This window comes from Doryrhamphus excisus, linkage group LG15 (genome assembly GCF_037039965.1).
Source record: "Doryrhamphus excisus strain RoL-2023G ecotype Guam linkage group LG15, RoL_Dexc_Guam_v1.1, whole genome shotgun sequence".
NCBI lineage: Eukaryota > Metazoa > Chordata > Actinopteri > Syngnathiformes > Syngnathidae > Doryrhamphus > Doryrhamphus excisus.
In genome coordinates, this window is record NC_136371.1 from 6,889,617 (window position 1) to 6,914,428 (window position 24,812).

Consider the following 24,812-nt stretch of genomic DNA (forward strand, 5'->3'; position numbering starts at 1 on the left):
TAGGTGGCAGTATTCTACTTAAAAACAGTTTTTGCTGGCAGAAAAGAAGAAATCAATTCTAGACAAGGAAGTCATTGACACAAATGTAAATCACCTCTTACAACAGCAACCTTTCTTCCAAATTGTTTCATTTCACTTCATTTCGTCCAGACACATTGCATCCTTAATGGCTAACGCTGCCTGGTCAGATAAAGTACTCCAGCTGCTCCACCGAATGAATAACTTTTATTTACCAGGTAAATGACAAACAGGATACATGTAACTTTTCTGGAATGCGATTCACTCATGAATTCATGTCCACAGGTTCTTGTCGTGCAAGTTGCCTGCGTTTTGAGGTGAACGGAAGCAAAGTTGGTTGGATCCTCCCGCACGTCGCTTCACTGTTGACAGGCTATGGAGATGTGTTCAAATCAACACAAGGGGGCGCCGTGTCCCTGTGCGAGAGCTTGGATTCGTACACGAAAAGATCAGAGGCGGTGGATGATGTCCTGTCGGTTCTTAGACAAGATCATTCATTGCACTGCCTGAAAGGATGGAGAGATGAGGTGCGCCATGTTCCAACAGGGTGTAATGTAGTGGAAATGATATAATATTGATGGTATATTGCATCTTGCATCCTGAGGGCGGCATGGCAGTCTAGTGGTTAGCGTGCAGACCTCACAGCTAGGAGACCAGGGTTAAATTCCACCCTCGGCCATCTCTGTGTGGAGTTTGCATGTTCTCCCCGTGCATGCGTGGGTTTTCTCCGGGTACTCCGGTTTCCTCCCACATTCCAAAAACATGCTAGGTTAATTGGCGACTGAGGTATGAATGTGAGTGTGAATGGTTGTTTGTCTATATGTGCCCTGTGATTGGCTGGCGACCAGTCCAGGGTGTACCCCGCCTCTCGCCCAAAGACAGCTGGAATAGGCTCCAGCACCCCCGCAACCCTCGTGAGGAAAAAAGCGGTAGAAAATGAATGAATGAATATTGCATCCTGTTTATTTTAAGAACAGTTCAGTGTGACCTAAAAACAACTTTCCAACACATTTACACTCATTCATTGTGTTCTATCAGAGGTACAGCGTTATGGACAAATTCTCAGACTCACCTGTGATGTGGATGGAAAGAGCAGCTACCAGTAAGTCACCCAATATGCACCTTTTTAATGCTTGTGGCCTGTCTACTGCCTCTTCTACTGTTCAACAGGTCTTTTTGGCATCAAGCGCTATGGAGTCCACATCAATGGATACACCGTTCATGAGAATGGGGAGGTCAGCATGTGGCTTGCACGGCGTTCCCCCACAAAACAGACCTATCCTGGACTACTGGACAATATAGTGAGTACAAATTGACTCTAATAGTTGGTGAGATCCACTAGACCAGGGGTCTCAAACTCAATTTACCTGGGGGCCACTGGAGCTAGGGTCTGGGCAAGGCTGGGCCGCATCAGGTTTAAAAAAAAAAACGCATTTATTAAAAACAGAAAAATTTTTGCAAACTTTTTCAGTGCTTTGGTTCCGATTTTCTACAATAAAAGCTCTGATAAAACATTCCACTGTTCTCAAATATAAATAGATATAAATATCTTAATTTTTATTTTTCTGCACAAAATAAGATGAAAAATAAATAAACAAATCAAGAATAAAGAAAATCAATCAGTAATAAATAAATATAATAATAATAATTAAAATTAACAAAGCATTATTAGAGCCCTGTAGACATGACAAAACACGACTATAGTCACATTTATAGTCTTTTTATTTACAACATATTGCGCAACTGCAGGGTCTGGAGACACATGCTAACTCGCAAACTAGAGAGCTAGCGACCTAAACGGTAGCCTTCAAGTTATTTCCATTAAACTTAAATAGCCAAAAACTTACCACTTCCACACGGATAGGGAGTTAATAGTAACTATTAACAGTTATTTAACCTTTAACATGAACATTAATCAAACGTAATAATTTTTTCTGGGTATTTTTTCTGGGTACATGATACCATACAGCATCCATATCAAACTTGCGCGGGCCGCACTGACATTAAACTTTCATATCAAGGCGGGGGCCTCAAACTAGTGTCCTGCGGGCCACATATGGCCCACGAGCCGCGTGTTTTGAGACCCCTGCACTAGACGTTGTGTCTTTGAAGGCAGCAGGCGGTCTGGCTGCTGGCATGAGCATCAAGCACACACTAGTGAAAGAATGTCAGGAAGAAGCATGTATCCCACAAGCCCTTGCAGAGAAGGCCCGCCCTGTGTCCACTGTAAGGTACGTGTCCATCTTAACACCGAGCATGTAAATTAACGTTGTTCTAACCACATTACATCTATTACAATTGTTCTGCAGCTACACATATGAAGATGGACAAGGGGTGTTTGCAGAAAGCCAGTTTGTCTTTGATTTGGAACTTCCACCCTCCTTCAATCCCAGAGTCGGCGATGGAGAAGTGCAGGACTTCTACCTTCTGCCCATAGATGAGGCGAGTTCACATAATCATGTATGACATGCTTCAACTTCCAAATAATTATTATAAAGGCTCGGTTTCAGGTGAAGGAACTTCTGGCCACTGAAGATTTCAAACCAAACTGTGCTATGGTGGTGCTGGACTTTCTCATTAGACATTCATTTATTGAGCCTGACAAAGGTGAGTCACGTTCTACAATATACAGGTGAAGCTCAATAAATTACAGTATTGTGCAAAGGTGATAAGATAGGAGTTAAATTTAACTTGAGCAATATTAAAGACTCTGGACTTTTTTTCCAGTTCATTTGCTGATAACAGCCCTCTGATTGGCTGGCGACCAGTCCAGGGTGTACCCCGCCTCTCGCCCACAGACAGCTGGGATAGGCTCCAGCACCCCTCTGCGACCCTCATGAGGAAAAAGCGGTAGAAAATGAATGAATTTGCTGATAGCATGATTTTGGTACAGCTTTTCACATTTCATGAAATTTGTGGGTTCATTCATTCATTCATTTTCTATCACTTATCCTCACAAGGGTCGCGGGGGGTGCTGGAGCCTATCCCAGCTGTCTTGGGCGAGAGGTGGGGTCCCCCCTGGACTGGTGGCCAGCCAATCCCAGGGCACATATAGACAAACAACCATTCCCACTCACATTCATACCTATGGTTATTGGCTAAAAATGAAAAAAACTATATGAAATACTCAAATGTACTTTTCAGAGATATTCTAATTTATTAAGCTGCACCTGTGTGTATCGATTTATTGTTTGTGACTCAACTCTTTTGAATTTTTCCTACTCAGAGCCATTTTACCAAGATTTTGTATCCGGACTCCATCAAGCGTTATAGAACACGTCTCCACCATTTAAGGCCAACGGCATTGATAGAAATCAAACAGCAGGATTGTTAAAAAAAAGAAAAAAAACACAAAAACCCATTTTACTCACACATCAATGTTGAACTAGTTAAAAATCTAAATGTTGTACCAGCACATTAAAGCTCTATTAAATTGCCTGATCATGTTGTCTTACTTATTACTGAAGTTAACAAATTATGCAGAGTTAAAATTGAGAATATGCCGGTATAGTAGAGCGTCATTGCATATCACTTGATATAGTGGAGAAATAATGAGACTCAATTGTATCCACATCGAATGGGAATGTACTACATTTGCTGCATCATTGAATAACACATGTAGTGAGGTCGAAACTTTTATTACACCAGTATAATGTATTCATTGGGTTATTGTTGAGGTTGTTTGATAAACATGAAAAAAAGACATTGGGATCTCTAATTCATTAACAATGCATCCCATTTCACAACTTGAAAATGATCTTTTATCACAATGAGCTTTTTTTTTGTAAATTCTGTGGATTGGAGGTAATCTAAGCAAGATAGAATATGACATGGAAAACATGAGAGACTTAAACATTTTCACAGACTGTACTTCCTCATGTAAAAGCTGGCAAATTGTGTCTTATAAGGAAAACAAATGCTAGAATTTGCTCAGTCCTGTCATTCAGTCACATAAAGTTGCACATTGTTTACCATCGAGGCCAAATGACTCTACTGGTGTGTTTATAGTCGCTGTTCACTGTGCAGAGACCTCAACCAACCACATATTTTAAAAAGGAAGAAAAAGTGTGACTATATACTTACTTACTTATTCTGCTACATACTAATTTCCCCACCATTTACCATTAAAAGGTGTGTTTTATCACACATTTAATAGTGTGTGACTTAAAAAAAAACAGTAGTTAAGATAAAATGATTAAAATTGGAGCAAAAATACAAAACACAGTATTGCATCTAAGGACATTCTCAACACAGTAGCAAGGCAGGTATAATAAAGTTATGTTAATGTGGTCACTGATCACCAAACAAGTTAAATCAGAAAGCAGACACATACCTTGTCAAGACAATCACGGAAAAATAGGCTAATCCCGCGTTAATGCTAGACTTATCCCAATACACCTGAATGAGTAAACATACAGTGCCTGTTTTAAGTTTCTTAGTTACTTATTTTACTCGGAAGGACATAACACAATATGACAATTAAGCAAACTGTAAAACAGGATTCTTTAAATTGTAAATTTAAATTGTGTGGCACAAGGCTCCTCTGCTCAAATACATATATGTAGAAGAGAGCTAGTTGAGGCTGCATACAGGTGGTCCTCGGCTTCTGACGTTCCCGGGTTAGCAACACATTCCCAAAAATGAATTAAATTCACAGCACAAGAATGCTGAGCGGAAGAATACAGTGTACAACATGAGATGGAATATCATTGATTATTAGTCAACTTTCTACACTTCATTTTATCCCCAGGTGCACCAATGAAAAGGAAAGCTATCACCATGGGAGTGAAAATTATCAAAAATGAGATGAGGTTATCTTTTCAGCCTAGGAGAACCACAGAGATTATTATTTATCAACGTTTCACTGAATTCTGTATTTAATATTTTTATCACTGTATTTATACATCCTTTATGTTTTCTGTGTACAGCGTGAGTGACTTATTTAGTTCTCAATTCTGACTTACACTAAAACATGACAGTCTAGGAAAGGAACTCGTTCGTAACCAGAGAACCACCTGTATACGTTTCATAAAAAGTCATTCTTTTATTGCTCATGATTCTCAATACTTTTCATTGAGTCATTTACATATTTAGCCACCACAGTGGATATAAAATGTCTACAGATCCCCATGTGTGATCTTAAAAAGATGAGCCCCAAGTCAGTGGATGACTAAAGACAAACACGTCTCAAGGCACTTGACTGCACTCTTTCTGGCAATGTGGAACAAATACGATAGCCTCCAATCACACAAAGCAGAGGTAGGGACCTAAAACTAACGACACGATTCTCTCGCATTATAGCTACCTGACAGTTGCTAATTAGGATTCAAATGTTTGTGTTTTTTTTGTACTGCAATTTCTTTTGCACAACAGACACAAGTCATTACTGACGTAAAGTGTATTTGGAGGTCCACAATAGCTCACTGTAACAGTCATTCTGCTCTGTAGAGTACTTTGGCGCAGCAGCACATACGGGTCTTTATTCCCGAGCAATTTAGCTTTAAGCCACTTAATAGTAAATAGTTCAACTGTGCATTTGTTAGTCATCTTTGTCCCAAGCTAAACAAGAAGGCAAATTAATTTGTGCGGTAAATTTAAAAAAAGAAAAAAAGCAAAACAACCTCGCCAACTTGAGTGTCAAAGCTAAATGGTGTGCTTCAATTGTGACGCAAAAGTCGACGCAAGCATTAACACACCCAATTGGCCCATTAATATTGCTAAAGTAGGCTATCAACAGTCACCATGGCAATGACAGACACTATTCCCCTTATTACAAACCAATGTCATATCTGTGGATTTAACTATTATTTGACATTGAAATTCATACAAAATGTTGCACTAAGGATAATTTAATACCCAATGGCCAAATAATACATTCTTGTAGAACAAAACAGTTTACTTGTACTGAAAATATACCGATTACAATATCAGACATGAATGTATATACCACTTTCTAATGGCAAGTATACTAATTTGGCCCATTGTGGTTAAAAAAAAAGTATCAAAATGATGGCATTTGCTTGGCTTGGTTTTGTTGCCCTTCTACTTTTCACCCTGTGTGATCTGACACTCTATAGAAGAAGGCATGTGCCCCTTTTACCCCGTCTCTTGGCCTGCAGTGCTGCCCTGGTGGCCATTTCAAACACCTCCCTCACACCGTCCTTGGTCTTCGCCGAGCACTCCAGGTAGCCAAAGGCACAAATGCGGTTTGCCATTTCCCTCCCTTCCTCTGACTTCACAGGTTCCTGTTAATATAGAATGACAAAATAATCAGACATGGAAACTACACGCACAAAATATCAATTTAGCCAAAATATATAAACAGCTATGCCACAACATACACACCATTTATTTACAAATATAACACCATGTAGTATTTACAAAATTCACAGTTGGAACTGAACTGTATGTGCATGTGTGCGCAATTTCCTGTTGACGGGATAATCTACAACCACTTCCTGGTTGCTGGGTGTGTATTTCCATGGGAAAATTGCAGGCAGAGTTCTTATAAAATGCACTTCTGTCACCTTGTGGCTGTTTTACTGGCTTAAAACTGCACCAAACGTGCTCTCCCCGATTATGGAGTTGCGTCATCACATCTTTTTGCCTCTTGTGCGAATAAGTCAAAAATGACTGAAGTCAACTTCCAATAGTACTTTGTTTTGATGCATTCAACTGTTATTCTCACCGGTTTGTGTTAAGTACATGCCAAGAACAAACATCAGCTATAAGGTGGTTTAGACTAGTGATGTGCATGTACACAATAGTAAGTCATACAACCATGATATCCCTCTCCGTCACCTGTTTCATCTTTGCCAGCTCTCGGCGTGTGAGCTCATCATTACGCAGATCCTTCTTGTTTCCCACCAGAATAATGGGCACATTGGGACAAAAGTGTTTCACCTCGGGTGTCCACTTCTCAGGGATGTTTTCTGCATCACACACAAATAAAAAACTTTGTGTTGGACATCAAGAGCAGAGGAAAAAAAATGTAATAATACCCAAGAGCGAAACCTCACCTAAACTATCAGGATTATCCACGGAGAAGCACATGAGGATGACGTCTGTATCTGGATAAGAGAGAGGTCGCAGGCGGTCATAGTCTTCCTGGCCCGCTGTGTCCCAAAGAGCCAGCTCCACCTGCAGCATGACAGCCGATTACCACAAATATTTAGCAGGGTAATTTAAGCTTTTTGAAAAATTACTACATCAACAATTTTTTTTTAATTGTGGAATTATGGACTATCCTAGCTGTTTTTTGTAGCATAGTCATTCCCTCTTAACTCCACACAATAAATTATATATGGTAATACCTCAGAGCAATCACCCTGCCAATGTCCAGGCCTTCAAATTGTACTCGCACAGGAGTATCTCTTACACTATTACCAAATAGTATTATTTTAGTATCACTTAGGTTCAGGATAATCTGTTTTTAATCAAACCATATTTTAATATAGTCATATCAGCTGTGATTTTTTTCATTAGCTCATATGCTTTCTCCAGAATCTAGTCTGCAAATAATACTAGCATTACATGGTTACAGATGTCAATAATGTATAGGTTGAACTATTTTGGTCCCAGTATTGACCCCTGCGGTACACCACACGATATACTATGTAAAGGAAAACTGCACAAAAATATTTTGACCATCATCCACAACCCTTATGTGAGACATGAACATTAAAAAGTCTACTATTTGTTAATTTCTGTAACTATGACAAAAAACTGTCAGACATACTGTACCTGTTTACCATCCACTTCAATGTCAGCCACATAGTTTTCAAACACTGTTGGCACATACACCTCAGGGAACTGATCCTTGCTGAACACTATGAGGAGGCATGTTTTGCCGCATGCCCCATCTCCAACTATCACTAGTTTCTTTCGGATTGTAGCCATCTAAAAGAAAAGAAGCAGACAACAATAGGGCATTACTTTTTCCTGACAAAGGCCTGACTAATACATTTCCCCCTCTGCAAAACCGCATCACTACTGAACAAAAAGAACATTTCTCATCCATAGTCCATGATTAGTGACAGAACATTCAGCCAGGATAATAGTGTAGAAGAAGTTAAAATAAGGATTGCCAATTAAAAACAAACTGTAAATCGGGCTGTAAATCGTATGACTGTAAATCGGGTTATGATATTCCTGCATTTCGTAAGGAATATGTCATGGTGTAACTATATGTTTGTGAGCGGAAGCATCACAGGAACCGTGTTGCTGATTGGATAGGCGGGCGTTCTTGTTTTTTCTTGCCATTTACAGAAACAAGGAAGTGTAGAACCAGTTTTTCAACACATCCCGAAAGCAAACAGTTTAAAGACCTTCAAAAGAAATACACACATATGTATATGTGTTAATAATCAGCATGACTATGTTTGCATCGCGTTGTAGCAATGCATTAATTTCCTGGGAGGAGTGAGAAGTACAGGATATTCCTCTCACTAAGGCCCATTAAGTAAATGTCAAGCTGATTGATAGAAACCACGGCATAGCAGTCAATTTGCCCTAACGTTCCATCATAATTTAACTCACTAAACAGTGACAGTTATAATACGGCCTCTGTTTTTACCAAGTAGCATGTTAGCTAGCTATGTTGTAGCAAACAGGAAGACAGCGCCTAGCATGCTAATGGTTAGCTTGATTTGACAGCTGCCACTTGTCAAGCTAAGGTTTTCTTCTGTAATTTCTAGCGGTGTATCATATGTATAGATATATATTTCCAGGGCCACGAAACCAATAAAGAAGTTATACATAGACGTGAAGTAAAATACACCTACAGTTTAGATCGAAGTACTCGCCTTTCTTTGGTTTTCCTGTCGGAGCGACCAGTTCCTCAGTGTTGGAAGGTTGCGTCATGAACATGCATACTTTCAGCCAATGAGCGCTGATGTTGTCACAGGCAAACCCCGCCTCCAATACGTCCACGTCAAGATTGCGGATGGGCTTCATTTTGTAGTTTGGTGCGCAATTACCAGTGAAAGAATATAATGGTTAATTTTCACTTCACAGTCGGTGGAAGTAAAACACGAAAATGGTTTTCCTGCGATTATTAAAACAGCGTCATACTCGTTTCCTGGTATGGTTTCAAAGCAACGAGTCATAACTATCAAACCGTTATAGTTGAAAATGTGCGCCTCCTCAAATACAATTGAATAAACGTTCTCAGTCAATTTTTGGTGTTTTGTTTTGGATATTTTTGTCCTGTGAAGTTCCGGTCGAAATTCTGTGAGTGTCTGCCCTCGCGGTCAACCTGACTTCATACGGGCCAATAAGCTTTCAAGGCGGAGAGGACACGGCCAGCGATTGGACAGTTTAAAAAGCTCCGCCATAACTGAACAACTTCACTGTTACTCTGTTGCACTCAGTCTCTCGCGCTCACACACGGTATGTATTACCTCATATACTTTATATATATGTGACATTTAATTATTATGTTGGGTCAACTCAGAAACCCCGACACTAAATGTTTAAACTGGAGACTATATGCTGCTTTATTGTGTGTTTTAACTGTATACGCGTATTGAAGTGCAACCGTCCGCTTCATTCACGATGGTTACGCGTATAAAACCTTAAGCAGGTTTACAACAATGCATCTGCCATATATAAGCTGATATTTGGTCATTTTTTCAGACTAGCCGATAAAGAAAAGTTGCTGAAATGGCCGAAGAGGCGGGCATGTACGAGTACGATGCCCCGTCTCATGTTGTCGACTTCAAGCAACTGGAAAACGAGCCTTGCGATGATTCATGGTTTGGTAGGTGGCTCAGTTTGACTTGTTAATGATATTTTACCATAATGCGTTTTGGATTAATAGTTTAACGCCAAAATTGTGTTGGAAGAGGGGTTACAGCAAAAGGGTGTAACCCCTCTTCCATAGTTTCCATGCTCATTGAAATGCTAGGTGTATTTTTCCCCCTAAGGTGGAATAGATGATTATATATTGACTTGATTAGTAATGATTAATAATGTTTAATGATATATTGTGCAGATCAACAGGCCATTGGACAAGATGTGTGTGCTGACAAAGCTGTACAGCTTCTCAAACCACATGATGGAACGACCATACCCAGAGCCAGTGTGACTCCAATGACTACTGCAGTCACAGATGCTGGTTAGCGGTGTTTGTTGCGCTCCATCGGCAAATGGGAGTTAGTTTAGTCCTTTATGTTAATATAAACATTGCACGTGTGACTGTTATTACAGATTCCAGCGCTGCTGGCTCTGAGCAAACATCCAATGGCGGAGCAATACCAAAGACCAGCACCCAACCGCGCAGGTACACTTGGGGAACCTTTGTGTTTTTTCTTCCAAATATTAGTCATTTTCATGATGTAAACTTTATTTGTGTAGGGTTTCAAAACGTAAAGGACATGGATGCAATTCATCTTCCCAACCACTCAAAAAGTATAAAAAGTAAGTGCTGTTTTTTTCATTTTCTCATCGCTACATTTAGCAGTAAACGTGTGCTGGAAAGACTTATGTTTCATTTATGTATTTATTTTAAAGGAGTCCTGTTCAGCAGTCAACTCAAAAATCCACTTTGATGCAGCGCAAGCGCATACGGCCAAGGACCCGGAGTGTGACTCGTGCTAAACCTACCACAAAGTAAGCTTCATACTCATCTAATGGTGCCTTCACACTTCTTATGCATGTACTGTATGTGAATGAACATGCTCTGATTATGGGCTCTTGCATATATGCTTTACTTGGAATATTTAGTTGGAAATTTATTCCAAATTTCTATTTGATGTTTAAAATTGTCCCTCCAGTACTTGAGATGTAACACTTTTATATTTGTTGAACTCCAACAGTGATGAGGCGCAAGTCAGTAAAGGCCACAATGAAGAGGGAGAACCTGAAGCTACTCCATCTGAGAGCCATAAAGAACATTCTTTCTCAGTAAGTAGTTCTTGCAAAAAAAAAACAAACTTTCTGCTGTTTACTTTAATTAGGTCTCAATTAGTTTGTGATGTAATACATTTAGGATGATAGTTTTGTCTATGCCGCAAACACACTGTCATTTTGACCACTGAAGGAACATAGCTGGTGGGAGGCCAATATGATGCTTGACATTGTTGATGGATGCACACTGAATGGGTGTTTTTATTTTTTAACCATTGTTTTGTTTTTTCCTGTTAGTCAAATGTAGGCCGGTTCGCTGTGCCCAGACCTGTGAAACCTTCAATGAGCACCAAGAAGAAGCTGACCAAAGACCCCTATGTGCCAGTGGCCCAGCACATAATGCAGTTACAGAAGCGAACACCTCAACGGTTCCATCAACTCAGTCGGCAGGCAATAGAGCGAGGTGGGTTTTATTTTTTTTGCTTGCATGAGATCTGAGAAATTCCTAGGTTGACATTGTTGTGATACAATCCTTTCACCAGGTCCACCCAAAGCACAGGGTCAGCGCCTGCAGCTCACTCGGCCTCAATCCCCTAATTTCTCAAAAAGACTGAGGAGCCGACCCCCTACTGTGAAGAGCAGTGCTGAACTGGAGGCCGAAGAGGCAGATGAGCTTCATAAGTAAGATTTGACAAATCTAATTGACTATAATCTCTGTTGCGTCTTATCTAAACTGTTTATATTCCAAATAGATTCAATTTCAAGGCCCAACAGCTGAACAAAAAAATTCTGGAGCAACAAGAGTTATTGAAGAAGCCTGAGGTGAAGGCACCCACTGTACAAGAGGCGTTCAGCATGCACATTGAAAAGAGACTCCAGGAGAGGCAAGCAACCAAATCCCAGGAGGAGATGCAGGCCACTTTCAAAGCGCACGATCTGCCCAGGAAGATCCTCGAAGGAGTCGTGGTGAGTTTACTCGTCGGGAACGTTTCAAGCCAAAGTATAAAAGATCATTTCAAGTGAATGTGACTGGGATTTCCCAATCAACAGGGAGTTCCAGATAAGAAAGTCAAGCACCCAACGGTGCCACAGTCCCCAGCATTCATCCTCTCCAAGAGAACTCGCATTGACATGAAAGTTGAGGAGGTAAGGACGTGTGTAGAGGAGGTCCGCCGTTTACGACTGAGTTCTGTTCCGAATATGGCGCAAGTCGATTTAAGTGTAAATGGGAACCTAAAGAGGACCTATTATTATGCTTATTTTCGTATTGATTTGTGGACTCCTATAGAGCAGCTACACACAATAAACCACACAGAAACCTTTGTAGATCTTCCAGAATCTGTACCTATTCCAGCTGTATTTCCTTAGATTTTCAAAACTGTCTAATTTAGTTTATTCCACCCGTGTCACACCCAGTCCAGGATTGGTCCCACTCTGCTTTTACTTGGGCATGCCCATATAAGGAAGTCACCGGCTGGATGGTGTGGGTGACTTCTCACAAGGCCCACTGACATCACAAATAGCCAATGTTAGAATAAACCTCATTATCTGAAACTTTGGCATCATTTAACACGATAAAACATTTATGTAAAAAAAATAATAGATGTGGAATAAAAATAATAGGTAATTTATGGGAGTGTTGTAAACAGGACCACCTTTTTGTTATTATTGGGTTCAATGTGAAATAGTTAAAATCCCTCCTGATGTTGAACACTCTTTTCAGGTGAAACCCCCCTCGCCTATCAAGCCTCCCCCAGTTCCTCACTTTGGAGTCCCTTTCCAGCCCATGCTGCCGGAGAAGCGACACACCGAGGTGTGTCCTTTCTCTTTTGAGCAGAGGGAGCAAGAGAAGAGGAAGCAGAAGGAGACAAGGGAGCAAAAGGAAGAGGTGCCGTCTCGACACAAGTCTTTGGACAGTCTGTTTACACACCTCTCTTCCAACAATTTTTTTTCTCTGAATCTCCTTTCTCCCAGGTTCCAACATTTAAAGCTCAGCCATTGCCAGACTTTGACACGGTGGTCCTTCCTGAGAGGAAGAAGCTGGAGCCCACAAAGCCTGAACCCTTCAGACTGCTGGCAGACCAACGTGGCTCTGTCAAGAATGACCGCTGGGAACAGATGGTAGGCAACCTCATATACAAAACACACATCGTTCCTACAGCCTGTGAGCATTCAGAAGACTCACTCAAAAATATTGCCGCTATGTAGAATTCTACTTTGGTCACTGGTTGTGAGTAATGTTCAGTGATACACAAACACCAGACTTGATTGACAGAACCATAATACAGTGGGCTAAGTGAAAACATTTGTATTGCATTTACTGTACCTTACTTTAAAAAAAAAATGGGATTTATTTATTACTTGGCATTTAGGTGAAAGAGGAGCAGAAGAGAATTAAAGAGGCTGCAACTTTCAAAGCCAGGCCAAACAAAGTCACCCACAAAGAACCTTTCCAGCCCAAAAAGGAAGACCGGACCGCAGTGGGTAAGGCTTTCCGACTTTACCTGATAATTTTAATTGTGCAATTGTAAGAAGGCTGAAGGTTAACGGCGCTGCATCAGTGTACAGTCTTGATGCCTTTTACTTTTTCCATAGCAGTGGAGGCCTTTGAGCTGGCAACAGAGCAACGTGCTCGAGAACGCAATGAGTTTCAGCAGCTACTTTGTCAGAAAGAGGCTCTTTCTGCGCACATGGAAGAGCAACATCGACGCGAGGAGGAGGAGAAACAGAAAAAGGAGATTGTCAAACTACGACAAGAACAAGTGCGTGCCTAAAACAACACATCCATTTTAATGTTTTACCGCTTTAGTCCTCTTCAGTCAGTTACATGCGTAATAGGAGTTCAACACCCTTACTGTGGTTATACATTCCTAAAAGTGGAATATACAGTACTGTATCAGCTAACTTAACATTGCTGCTGCATCACCTTTTTATGCCCTCCGCTGCAGGTCCACAAGGCACAACCCATCCGCCACTACAAGACTGTGGAAGTGAAGAAGAGCGACGCTCCACTGACTGTTCCCAAATCACCCAACTTTTCTGACCGCTTCCGCTTATAATCACTTTGCCTGTTTTTTCTTCGTTTTGTCTTTTTTGTTATAAAGTCTTTATTCTATTTAGTGAGTGTTTTACTTGATGGCTTTTAGCTGTAACTTCAAAATTCCCTCATTACTCACTTTTTTTTTTATTTTAAATGTAAAATAAAGTCACAAAACAAGATTCACCCTGGTGTTTGCAATGCTGTTTTGACACGTACAGGAAATGTATCATAGTTCGTTTTGAATGTGCCTGACTTTTACATAGACTTGCTATTTAAGCCACAAGCCTATGTACTAGTACCCTGGAACAAAATGAAAGGACAATAAAAATCAGTGTTGACGGTAAAGGTTATTTATTGCGCTGACCTGTTTTTACACGAACTGGAGTAGTAAATGTTTCGTACCAACCAGGGTTTGAGGCATACCCCACATACTACCAGCTACGGGCACAAAATACTAGGCTTTTCGGTAGCATCATTCACACTATATGAAAAAATAAATATGTAAAGTTTTGACAGTACATTTGAAGTTGACCTTTTTGAAACAATTTACTGGCGCCAGTACCCTTTTTTGTAGGTCTGTCCACTCATTGTTGGACAGAATATATATGTCACATTGAAACAAGTGAAGCGGCAGTCAACACTCAGTGTGACTTATCTATTTTAAATATACAGCCAGTGTGTATGTGTCCTTGGGTGACGCGTGTGCTCGTTCAGGGGTCCACAAATGACACTGCAATATAGCGGACACCGGCTGTGGTGGGCAAACCTTCGTGGTAGTGGGTGAGACGCCCCGGGTGCATGAGGGCCCAGCCTTTACGTGGGGCATCGATGGCGCAGTCATAGCGAAGGAACCGGCATCCACCACCCTAAGGTCACAATTAGACATTAAGATATTACCAACAGAAATATGCCACGGTGCTTCCTGTTTGTTCATAATAGTTTCTGTGGTATTTGTACACTTATATTTATTAATATATTGACAAAAAGATGTAGGGCTTTTAACTGTAATGTTGACTTTCCTTAATGTGGCTGTGACTTTTTTTTTTTAACAAATCCTGTCATACTCTGAGGGGTTGACCTACTGCTTTACTCCACTTTAAATGTCAGCTTTACAGATGCCATGTGTGCTCATCAGGCATTGTGAACCACATGTACCACAAAGTCATATTAAAAAGGAAATCACATTTGTGGAGCCTACAATGAAACGTGAAGGCTACGATTTGAAGTATGTGCAGTTCTTTTATCACCCTAATAGCTTTTAATTCAAAAAAATTTAATAGTGATTTATGATTGCTTACCATGGATGTTTTCTGTTTATTTTTCAAAATATAAAAGGATATGTGTCTGAACTTGTCATTTGAAGATTATAAAAAGAAATATACAGTCAAACTTTGGTTTTCATATGACTCGATTTTGGCCAACTCACTGTTAATGTACTTTTTATTGCGTATGACTGCTAAATAACCTGTTATGGCGGCAAAAAGAATGATGTAAAATGAGAATTCTCCATAGAATGTCATTTTGGAAATGATTAATTGACTTTACATGATTTCCTATGAGAAAAATGTCCTTGGTTTTTGTGCTTTTCGGTTTTCATCTGACCTTTAGGAGCTCATAACGAAAACTAAAAGGTAGTACAGTCCCAAAATATAGAACAACATCAGCATCGAGCAGTGTGATCCTGTGATTAGCCCAGTGTATTGAAGATGCAGGGAAATGACATGGATGCAACAAGAATAAAAGGTCTTAGCATTTAGATTCATGACTCATGCAAAAGGGGACAAACTTACAAATGCAGATTCGACAAAAAATGAAATGGAAACATGTGAAACACCAGGAATGTAATGTACATGCCAGTCAAAGCGATGCACTTTTAATGAGGATAAAGCTTGCCTTTTGTACTATAGTACTTGACAGCAATATGAAAATGCTCTGATGTGTTTACCCTCCCATCCCATAGACTGATGAACTGCATATAAATCAGCAGAAACTGACTGTTCCAATATTTTTTGCAATGTTTTATTCAACATGTAATGGCCACTCACCTGGTAATCAAGGCCCCTCTGATTGAGTGCTATGTTTATAGTGAATGTGGAGGCGTCGTGATGTGGCCTCAAAAATGGCTGCTCATCTGGCTTATATCTAACTACAAAGGCCAAGTCAAACTGAGCCTGCAAACACACAAGAAAGGAGGAAAGTCATGCAAGCATTCACATGGAGACTGCTGGAGTGGCCGCACAGAGAGTGTTTGCCAACGCGTGTACGGCGGCGCGGTTCCTGCTTAACAAAAGACAAGCATCAGCCTGCTTCCACATCCAACATTCAGGCCCACAGATGGAGGAGAACAAAGCAGAGAGTGGTGCACATCACCCGCATCATCAGTTCCTGAAGCTTCTATTACCGGCCTGCTTCTCCCCTGTTTACCTGGTAGTCAACTTCTTTGCTGTTGAGAGCAATGTTTATAGTGAATGTGGAGGCATCATGGTGAGGCTCGAGCAGGGGTTGCTCGTCCGGTTTGTACCTCACCACAAAGTTCAAGGGGGTAGAACACTGTAAGAAGAGGTTTGTCAGCAGAAGACGAAACAGAGCAACAATGGGAGGGAAGTTCTGGTTCCAAAAGTAACATATAAGCATATCAGCTGCAGAATCTAAGTCTCTGGAATATAAACGGAAGATTAAGTCCCACATCTCTTGCATAAATGTGCAACTTGTCTTACCTTGGTGTAGTAACCAGGATACATTTTCTCTGTTATTGGCGCAATGTACTCCAGTAAAAACTGTTGCCATTCCTTGTCAAAGTTGATCTGATTCATGTGAATGTCGATGGTGGGGACATTCTCATAGCCACCTTGAATTCTAGTGTCCTGAATACATCAAATGCATCAGTCACTCATTAGAGAAGGACAACAACATGTACTGATTATTTTATCACCCTTGATTGAAAAAAGTTGATATTTGTCATTATATTCTCACATAAATGTAGGAGGGTAACCTTACCACATTACCGCCTCCTGACCACTTCCCAAAGTTTTCCATTTCTTCAACCAGGTGGTTGCAAGCGACATCGGAGAAAATTGGAAACCAGTATACATCAGGGCAAGGCTGCCAAGCAGAAATGACAGAGCAAGGTTTAAGGGGTTTAATCTACTGTGTATAAATTGACCATACAAAAGACTATTGAAGTCACACCACAAACATGTTATATTGATATTTTATTCATCCATTCATTCATTTTCTACCGCTTTTCCTCACGAGGGTCGCGGGGGTGCTGGAGCCTATCCCAGCGGTCTTCGGGCGAGAAGCGGGGTACACCCCTGGACTGGTCGCCAGCCAATCACAGGGCACATATAGACAAACAACCATTCACACTCACATTCATACCTATGGGCAATTTGGAGTCGCTAATTAACCTTAAGCATGTTTTTGGATTGTGGGAGGAAACCGGAGTACCCAGAGAAAACAAACGCATGCACGGGATGAACATGCAAACTCCACACAGAGATGGCCGAGGGTGGAATTGAACCCTGGTCTCCTAGCTGTGAGGTCTGTGTTGATATTTTATTATTTTAGTTATTTTGTGCATGTGTGTCCTGTTGACATTCACTCTCACTCTGTTGTCTTTGCACTCATGGCGATAGCCAATGATACCTTGTGGTACTGATTAGTGGTACTGATAATTTAGCAGTACATACTGCTGCCGATTCCTGGCCACTCCCCTCCCCCAAACCCTCAACACAATATCTCATGTATTGCTGCCAACAGGGTTTGCTACTAAAAACATGCTATCAGAAGTGGGATCCCTTGTTTGACCGGATTGGGAGACTGAGACTCAGGATTCTGGACCTTCTACTGGTATCTTCTAATGAATGCATTAATTGTCTGCTGCAGTGAGATCAGTATCTTTTACTAACTGTGCACCTTAGTTTTGTTGAAACTTCTGAAAGGAAAATGATAAAAAACAAGCAAATTGAGTGTCGTACCACTCACTCCATAAGCTGAAGTAGCGGGTTATTATGTGTAGCTGCTCTGTAGGAGTTCACAACTCAATGCAAAAGGGTCGGAAAATGAGCACAATAGGTCCCCTTTAAGAGAAAATTATTACAATTCAAAACTTCTTCATCTGAACTTACGGTTAAAATGAGTTTATCTTTCATGATGCGAGTGTAGTTCTCATGAATGTAGCGCTCCTGCCAATCCTGAAATAACACACAAAAGATAATAACTCTGACATTCAAACAACACAATAAAGCTGATTATCTATGTTTCCCACCTCAGGATTTTCAAGCATCTGCCACAGATCATTATGCAGATGACTGGTCTGGTAGTTTTCTGTTGATAGGATCCGTCCAAATGTTTGCATGTTGGTTACATACATGAAAACACCCTGAGAAGAAAGGCAAGGCATTTTACATTTATTATGTATTTCATATAGGTGCAATCCAATTTGCTTCTCATTTATGAGAATTTCTCTCTTATGTTTCAGTCACCTTATTTCTAACGTGTTGACAGAAAGCCATGTCAGAGTCCAAGGACTGCGAGTGAAATAGATCGCTGTCTGAGAGCTCTGAGCGGAGGAGGTCGGCCTTCATCAGGTACACACTGGTTATATATGGGACATTCCATATCCCCCTGAAACCAGCACAACGTTAGACATTTTATATACACCCAGATTATTAACACGCTCTCACAACTGGACCAACATTATGATCTGGGATTGCTTCAGTTGGCCAGGTTGAGGTTCAGTTATGTTATATGCACAACATTAAATAAAAAACTGATTCAGTTAGCATATGTTTTGGTTAGAGGTGAACTAGCCAAGGTTTCATCGTATAATGATAAAATAAGAACATTTTCGATAAAAAAAACATTTAAGTAACCTACGTCCTGTGTCCTTGAACGATGTCCACGTAGTCCTCAGACCTGGCATAGTAACCATCTGCGCTGAGGGCTCCCCAGAAGTTGCTCCACAATCGGCCACTACGGGTCAACATCGGTGCCACAATAGGACTAAAAAGCAATTGAAGTGTTATTAGAATTCTATAGCTCTCTGAATACAGTTGGTGGAATTTAGTAGTAAACATTTGATACTTGCAGGTTTTGTTCAATTAGAGTTTTAAGAGTGTTCTCATTCTTCAAAACAACTTCAACGTCCAAGTTGAAGAAATAGTCACAGTTTGCCTGCTTCCTGCACATATCACTGTAAGAGGAAAATGTAAAAACCACAAACAATGACATAGGTTAAAATATAGGCTGAGTCAATTCACTAGAAAATGTGCTGTGACTTGTTGACTCACAAGCCCATGTTGCGTGCAGTTGCTCCATCCAACCCTTCTTCAGGCCCAATGAACTTGACATCCAGATAAAGATTTCCATAATCCTGGAGGAAGGAACTAACCTCACGCTCATGGTGAAGTTCCTACAAAAATAAAGATATTATAAATATTAGGGATGTCCAATATGTCGATGTTGTCCACGTCTTAATTTCCGATCATATCTCCTGTGATGGAATGAACACCTACATATGTGTTGTATACAGCGTTAAAAAATATTGTTTTTCATGATAGGGAAAAAAATCTGATACCAATATGGACCGATATCACTTATCACATATCATTTTAGTTTGATATCGGGCTTGGCTTGTAATTAGCAGTACCGGCCATCCCTAATACAAATTTAATAGAACCAGTGGTGCGCCATCAGGGCCAGCAAGTCCGTCTCTGCTGGACTAAACACTGAACACACAGAAACACTGACTGACATTTATTCTAGTATTTGTTCCATTTACACAATAACATCAGCATATTTTTGTCCAGAGACATCCGCCAAAACAAAATCCTACCCAGAAGAAGCCTATTCCATCTTTTGTCCAATAATTATTCCAATTCCACAATATTGTCCCTTTGATCTCAGGCACTTAACCCTAAAAATAATAACATGAAAATCAGTCCCGATAAGTAGATCAGACATTTTGACTTGTTTTAGGGGTGTGTCATAGACATATCCAACTGTGTCCACTTATTGATGAGGCCATTGTACACGCCAGCAGTGAAGTGATAAAACAACAACAAATAAAACTGGTGTAGTAAACTTGTCCTTTTACCTTGTTGAAAACAAAGAGTTGGAGTCTATTCTTGGGATACTGGAGCTTCACCAGGCGTTCAAAAAACACAGCGACAAAAGGGGTGGGCTGCTGAATGAAGACGCCAATCACCACCAAAGGATATTCATCTTCCTGATGGAGGGGGAATATTGATTGTGAGGAAAAAGTGATCATCTATTAACATCAAAAATAAACTTAAAGCTGGTAAGACAGAGTTGTAACAAACCTTTAGAGACGCAAGTGGGCGTAGATCCTCGTGGCACATGGTGCAGCCAGTCTCAAATGTCCACGTGTTTGGTATGTAGTTACCGAGGTAGTTAATCTGAAGCTGAAAAACAAAGTCTTCTTGTAGATCATCGCATCTCAAATATCCAGCAAAATAGCATTTTCTCTTATAAATTACTTTCTTACGATATCAATTTGGTGCCAAAATAGGATCCAAATATAAAGTCATCACTAAAGTCATAACTAGTAAGTACCTTGGTCGGTCCATTCCCGTGGATGATGACAGGTAGAGTATCATACAGCAAATTTCTGGCTCGCACGTGCCCATCCTCAAATTTTAACACCACCTCATCTGCAAACGCAACACACACATATATGCACGATATTCACTAGTGATTTTCACTCATCGACTGCTGTGTGCAGAAAGAGAGCTACTGTAGGGTGTTGTCCCCTGTTTCTTTAGAAATCGCAAGTCTGAAGTTTTCATCGTTTGGCTCAGAAGGATGTTACCTATGAGAGCTTTAACACTCCAGCCTCACGTAGACCTAACAAATTCCTTTCTTGGAAACTGCATTGCGCAGCTCATGTTTAAACATGCCATCCCCGTCTAGGCAGCTGCAACCTACTGTATTTCATTGTGATATACAATAAATACCACGAGAGAAATACATTTTATTTGTATTTATGAATATGAATATTAAAATAATTATGAATATTAAAATAATTATGATTAAAAATAATTATGGTATTAAAATAATGATGACTATTATAAGAAAATGTACAAAACAAATGATTAAATATTTTAAAAAATTACAAATATTAATTATAATCTTGAAAATTATGATTTCACTCACCTAAGGCTCCATGAAGGTTCTGAAACAATCTGCATTTGCTGTCCAGTGTGATATTTATAGATTTCTGAAAGATATTTAATATATTAATGAAACAATAAAGCACCAGGTCAAATCAGTAGTGTCCCAAGTCTTACTCTTTTATCTGGATTGATATAAATCTTGGTAAAAAAGAGCTGATCGCTGTCGTTGTCTGCTCCCGCCCAGTCAGCAACCATTTCCTTGATGTTGGGCAGGTAGCCAATGAAGCCTGAGGAAAGCAGTAAACTTGAGTTAGTTGACATGCAAAAAGCTTTCATTATAACCACCGAGTTTACTTTTTATGGCCTCTGCCATGTGCTTACTTCATGTAAATGTTCTTGTTCCACAGAGGTGGTCTTTCAGCTACCAGCTACAGTAACTACATGCATTAAACTTCTGCTGAAACAAAACCATCTCTGCTTAGACTAAAATCTCAGATGATTGATAGAACAGAGGCAAAGTGTTTGTGTGTGGATAAACAATCTACCTGCATTATTGAGCCCTACAGTACTGTATGTCAAAGTCCCTGAAGATAAAATATCTTTGCATGAATAATAACCGAGTGACTATTCAAACATAACAAAATGAGTTTATACCTCCTGAGCCGAGGAACCTGTTGCCCTCACGGACGTGTGGATGCTTATCCTCCAAGTGTCTGTCAGGCCAAATCAAGCTCTCAGACGAGAAAACCACCTTGTGTTTGGCCTGCACAAACTTCTTTATCAGTTCTTTGGGACTTGAGGCGAAAATCACATCATAGCTGTGTAACACAAGAAGGAAAGTTCTGAAATGTTGCTGCAGACCAACACAGCAGTGGTCAGTGACGAATCCAAACACTGCCTCAGCTTATAAATCCGAGGATGTGCCTTTTTCTTTATGTGACACTCACAAAAGGGGACCTATTGTGCTTTTTACACTTTTCTGACACATAAATGTAGTTGGAATGTTGTGTTTGCGCATTTGGAAGTGAGCCCTGAAAGAAGTTTGGGATGTCTCAAAACGTTCGGTTTCAAAAGGCGTGGTAAAACTGCCCCTTTGTGACGTCACAGAGCAAAAGCAAAAAAAATAAAAATACCACATGCACGTTTCAGGGCTGCATGTTATTGATCAACACCAGTGCAGCCTGAGTTTTTAAGTAAAAATGGAAGCGTTTGTTTGTGATGCAGCTCATTAAGTACAATTTTTAAATGCAGAAATTAGATTGCAAACTAGTGTGCATTGAAATCAATTTTTTTTTAATTTTTTGTGTGCAGCCCCATTACCTGTCAATAAAAAGAATAAGTTTATCCTCATCCTTCATGTCTTCCAGTGCGTCTTTTAAAATTCGTAATTTTTGTCCTCCCCCAGGGGTTGACAAGTAGTCGCCCCCTTTCCATTTCTGACCCCGACCAAGAACCTGTAAACACACAACACAAATAATCATTACCGACTCAACCTGTACAATGTTTCATAGATACAGGAGTGTTTAAGAAAACATTTAAAATGTTACTTTAAACCTAAACCTAAACCCAAGTGCGTTTTGGATCATTGAGCTTCAGGTGGACATTGTCCTTCAGTATTTTTTGGTAGACGGTCAAGACCATCATACTACCACCACCACCACATTTTACTGTTGGGATGATGTTCTTTTTCTGAAATGCAGCATTAGTTTTAGGCCTGATGTAATGAGACACACACCTTCCAAAAAGTTAAAATTTTATCCCCAAAAGTTTTGGGGATCGTCATGGTGTTTTCTGGCAAAATTGAGACAAGCCTTTAATGTTCTTTTTGGTCAGCAGGGGTTTTGGTTTTCATTGCGTGTGGATAATGACTCTCACTGTGGTTTGCCAGAGTCCCAAAACTTTAGTAATGACTTTATAACCATTTCCGGACCAATAGATCTCAATTAATCTCAGTTATGTTTTAACGGATATATTTAAATCTTATATTGAAAGGGTGTGAATGCAATGAGCCCAGTAGAAGTGCCTCAGGGGTAATATTTTCGAAATGAAAAAAAAACATGCCAGTTTTCTTTTAAACAATACAGAAAAAACCTTGATTTCCTACCTTGACAGTGTAATTAAAGTGTTTGGCTGATCTCAAGAAACGCCTGAAGCCATCGGTCTCCTTAGTTGCTACTGTCACAACCAAAAGTTTGTCTGGAAGGAGAGGAATTCACCATGACAATTTAATATGACACTTCTCATTAAGACACTTATTAAATAGACGAGTCACAGCACATCCTGTCCATGTGAGCTACCAATATGTATACACATATATATTTATTATAGTATATAGTATATCTATATATGTGACATAACATGTGTACAAGAGCGTGTCTCTATTTTTATACATGTAGAGCAGGGGTGTCCAAAGTGGCCATTTGCGGTCGCATATTCGCCTGTAAAAGTGGGAACAATACAGCAAAAACTAAAGCAGAATGTATTGCCAAAGGCTGAAATGTTCTTATTCATAATTAATAACAACACAATGCCCTTCCATACTCGTTTCCAACTTTGAGCGCACAATGAACACTCAAAATGCTAAGTATGGGAGTCCTCGAATTGAGACACGGCACGTTGAAATCAACAACAGGTCTTCATGTCAAATTTAGCTAAAGGTTTAATCCCATGGGGAGAAGAAAAAGTGGCGGAAACAAACATGAGCAGTGCTGTCCACGTCAGCGACACCGACTGGCTTTTTCTTTCACGGCCCGAGGGGGCAAATGTACTGTATATTCCCTCATTTCCTTTCTCTCTCAACTCTTTGGAAGAAACACGGCGGTGTGAAATACACAACACAACAAACCGCATTAAAACAGAGGAACTCGAGCACGCAGCTAAAGCTAACAGTATCATTAAAAAGTATCTGGTGTGTTTAAAGCCACACGATTTTTGAGACAGTTTGCCACTCATTCCCTAACTAACCAAGGCGGCTTTACCTTCTTTGAGGTGTTGCTCGTCACAGTCGCTCAGTGGAAGGAGCGTATAGACAACAAGGACCGGGAGCAACCAGAGCCAAAGTTTCATCTTGGGAACTTGTAATATCCGTTTAACGGGATGGTTGGAGTGTGGAATCCTGGAACTTCCTCAGCCGACTGGCTCGTGAGTGTAAAGGTCGAGTGGCCTCAAACGCAACAACCTCTCTCTCTCTCTTTCCCTCTCTCACCCTTTCTAACCAAACGCTTTCAAATGTTTGTGAACAAACAAAAAGCCATGGATTCAAGGCTCACCGAGGTGACTGGGATTTTACACAGTCGTGATAAATAAACAGGCAGTGATTTACGAGGCGAGTGCAAATGTACAATGTAAATATAAAAGTGGAATCCCAGCTGTTGGGTGAACGTGAGCTTCTACACGCAGGAGGGGTGTGTGGATCTAGCCACAGATCGACAACATCGATACCAAAAGGAGCATCAGTCTCATATCGATTACTACCGTGGTGATATTGATATAGCCAAATAAGTAATATGAGAGCCTGTGGTTTTGCTTTGAAACGCTTTACAATAGAATAGAATGTTATCGTCACTTTTACAAGAAACAAGTAAATCAACACTTTTGCATTATTTACTATATAGTTGCATTGTCCTATGTTGTTGTATTTACAGTACATATTGTTAAATGTTAATAAGATTTAAAAAATAAGTGTAATAACTATGTTCTAAACATGCACAATTGCCACTCACATCTCCACATGTATTCTTTATTATTCATTCACACTACATTTACTG

At 40.2% G+C, this 24,812-nt stretch overlaps 4 protein-coding genes across 9 annotated transcripts; 2 read left to right on the plus strand and 2 right to left on the minus strand.

Moving 5' to 3' along the window:
- The first annotated feature begins 37 nt into the window (after positions 1 to 37).
- Positions 38 to 3,560, plus strand: tpk2 (thiamin pyrophosphokinase 2). Its single transcript, XM_058050637.2, has 8 exons — positions 38 to 236; positions 304 to 545; positions 1,057 to 1,120; positions 1,189 to 1,319; positions 2,131 to 2,249; positions 2,328 to 2,460; positions 2,529 to 2,625; positions 3,245 to 3,560. Exons 1-8 carry the CDS (start codon positions 167 to 169, stop codon positions 3,289 to 3,291), a joined length of 903 nt encoding a protein of 300 aa, XP_057906620.2. The 5' UTR covers positions 38 to 166; the 3' UTR covers positions 3,292 to 3,560.
- An 80-nt stretch (positions 3,561 to 3,640) lies between these two features.
- On the minus strand, positions 3,641 to 8,963 carry rhoaa (ras homolog gene family, member Aa). 2 transcript variants are annotated; one of them, XM_058050642.2, is made up of 5 exons: positions 8,823 to 8,963; positions 7,762 to 7,917; positions 7,038 to 7,158; positions 6,820 to 6,950; positions 3,641 to 6,263 (listed from the first exon to the last, which is right to left on the minus strand). In XM_058050642.2, the coding sequence occupies exons 2-5, from the start codon at positions 7,915 to 7,917 to the stop codon at positions 6,090 to 6,092; spliced, it is 582 nt and encodes a 193-aa protein (XP_057906625.1). In that variant the 5' UTR covers positions 8,823 to 8,963; the 3' UTR covers positions 3,641 to 6,089. The 2 variants fall into 2 exon arrangements, with proteins under 2 accessions (XP_057906625.1, XP_057906624.1); XM_058050641.2 differs by having other exon boundaries at positions 8,802 to 8,936.
- A 283-nt stretch (positions 8,964 to 9,246) lies between these two features.
- tpx2 (TPX2 microtubule nucleation factor) lies at positions 9,247 to 14,050 on the plus strand. 2 transcript variants are annotated; one of them, XM_058050630.2, is made up of 16 exons: positions 9,247 to 9,408; positions 9,660 to 9,778; positions 10,013 to 10,135; positions 10,228 to 10,300; positions 10,375 to 10,437; positions 10,531 to 10,629; positions 10,836 to 10,923; positions 11,164 to 11,329; positions 11,409 to 11,547; positions 11,619 to 11,832; positions 11,917 to 12,012; positions 12,590 to 12,754; positions 12,841 to 12,987; positions 13,239 to 13,350; positions 13,462 to 13,628; positions 13,815 to 14,050. In XM_058050630.2, the coding sequence occupies exons 2-16, from the start codon at positions 9,682 to 9,684 to the stop codon at positions 13,923 to 13,925; spliced, it is 1,860 nt and encodes a 619-aa protein (XP_057906613.2). In that variant the 5' UTR covers positions 9,247 to 9,408; positions 9,660 to 9,681; the 3' UTR covers positions 13,926 to 14,050. The 2 variants fall into 2 exon arrangements, with proteins under 2 accessions (XP_057906613.2, XP_057906614.2); XM_058050631.2 differs by having other exon boundaries at positions 13,465 to 13,628.
- On the minus strand, positions 13,647 to 24,447 carry plod1a (procollagen-lysine, 2-oxoglutarate 5-dioxygenase 1a). Of its 4 annotated transcripts, none has more exons than XM_058050629.2 (19): positions 24,024 to 24,446; positions 23,150 to 23,241; positions 22,366 to 22,499; positions 21,700 to 21,863; positions 21,220 to 21,332; positions 21,086 to 21,149; positions 20,486 to 20,583; positions 20,233 to 20,334; positions 20,007 to 20,138; positions 19,201 to 19,322; positions 18,999 to 19,103; positions 18,788 to 18,913; positions 18,394 to 18,535; positions 18,177 to 18,290; positions 18,037 to 18,102; positions 16,904 to 17,008; positions 16,624 to 16,770; positions 16,331 to 16,456; positions 13,647 to 14,772 (listed from the first exon to the last, which is right to left on the minus strand). In XM_058050629.2, the coding sequence occupies exons 1-19, from the start codon at positions 24,109 to 24,111 to the stop codon at positions 14,617 to 14,619; spliced, it is 2,196 nt and encodes a 731-aa protein (XP_057906612.2). In that variant the 5' UTR covers positions 24,112 to 24,446; the 3' UTR covers positions 13,647 to 14,616. The 4 variants fall into 4 exon arrangements, 3 of the variants coding, with proteins under 3 accessions (XP_057906612.2, XP_057906611.2, XP_078652885.1); XM_058050628.2 differs by lacking the exon at positions 16,331 to 16,456 and adding an exon at positions 15,952 to 16,077 and having other exon boundaries at positions 13,648 to 14,772; positions 24,024 to 24,444; XM_078796759.1 differs by lacking the exons at positions 16,331 to 16,456; positions 24,024 to 24,446 and adding exons at positions 15,952 to 16,077; positions 23,744 to 23,873 and having other exon boundaries at positions 13,648 to 14,772.
- Between the last annotated feature and the right edge of the window lie 365 nt (positions 24,448 to 24,812).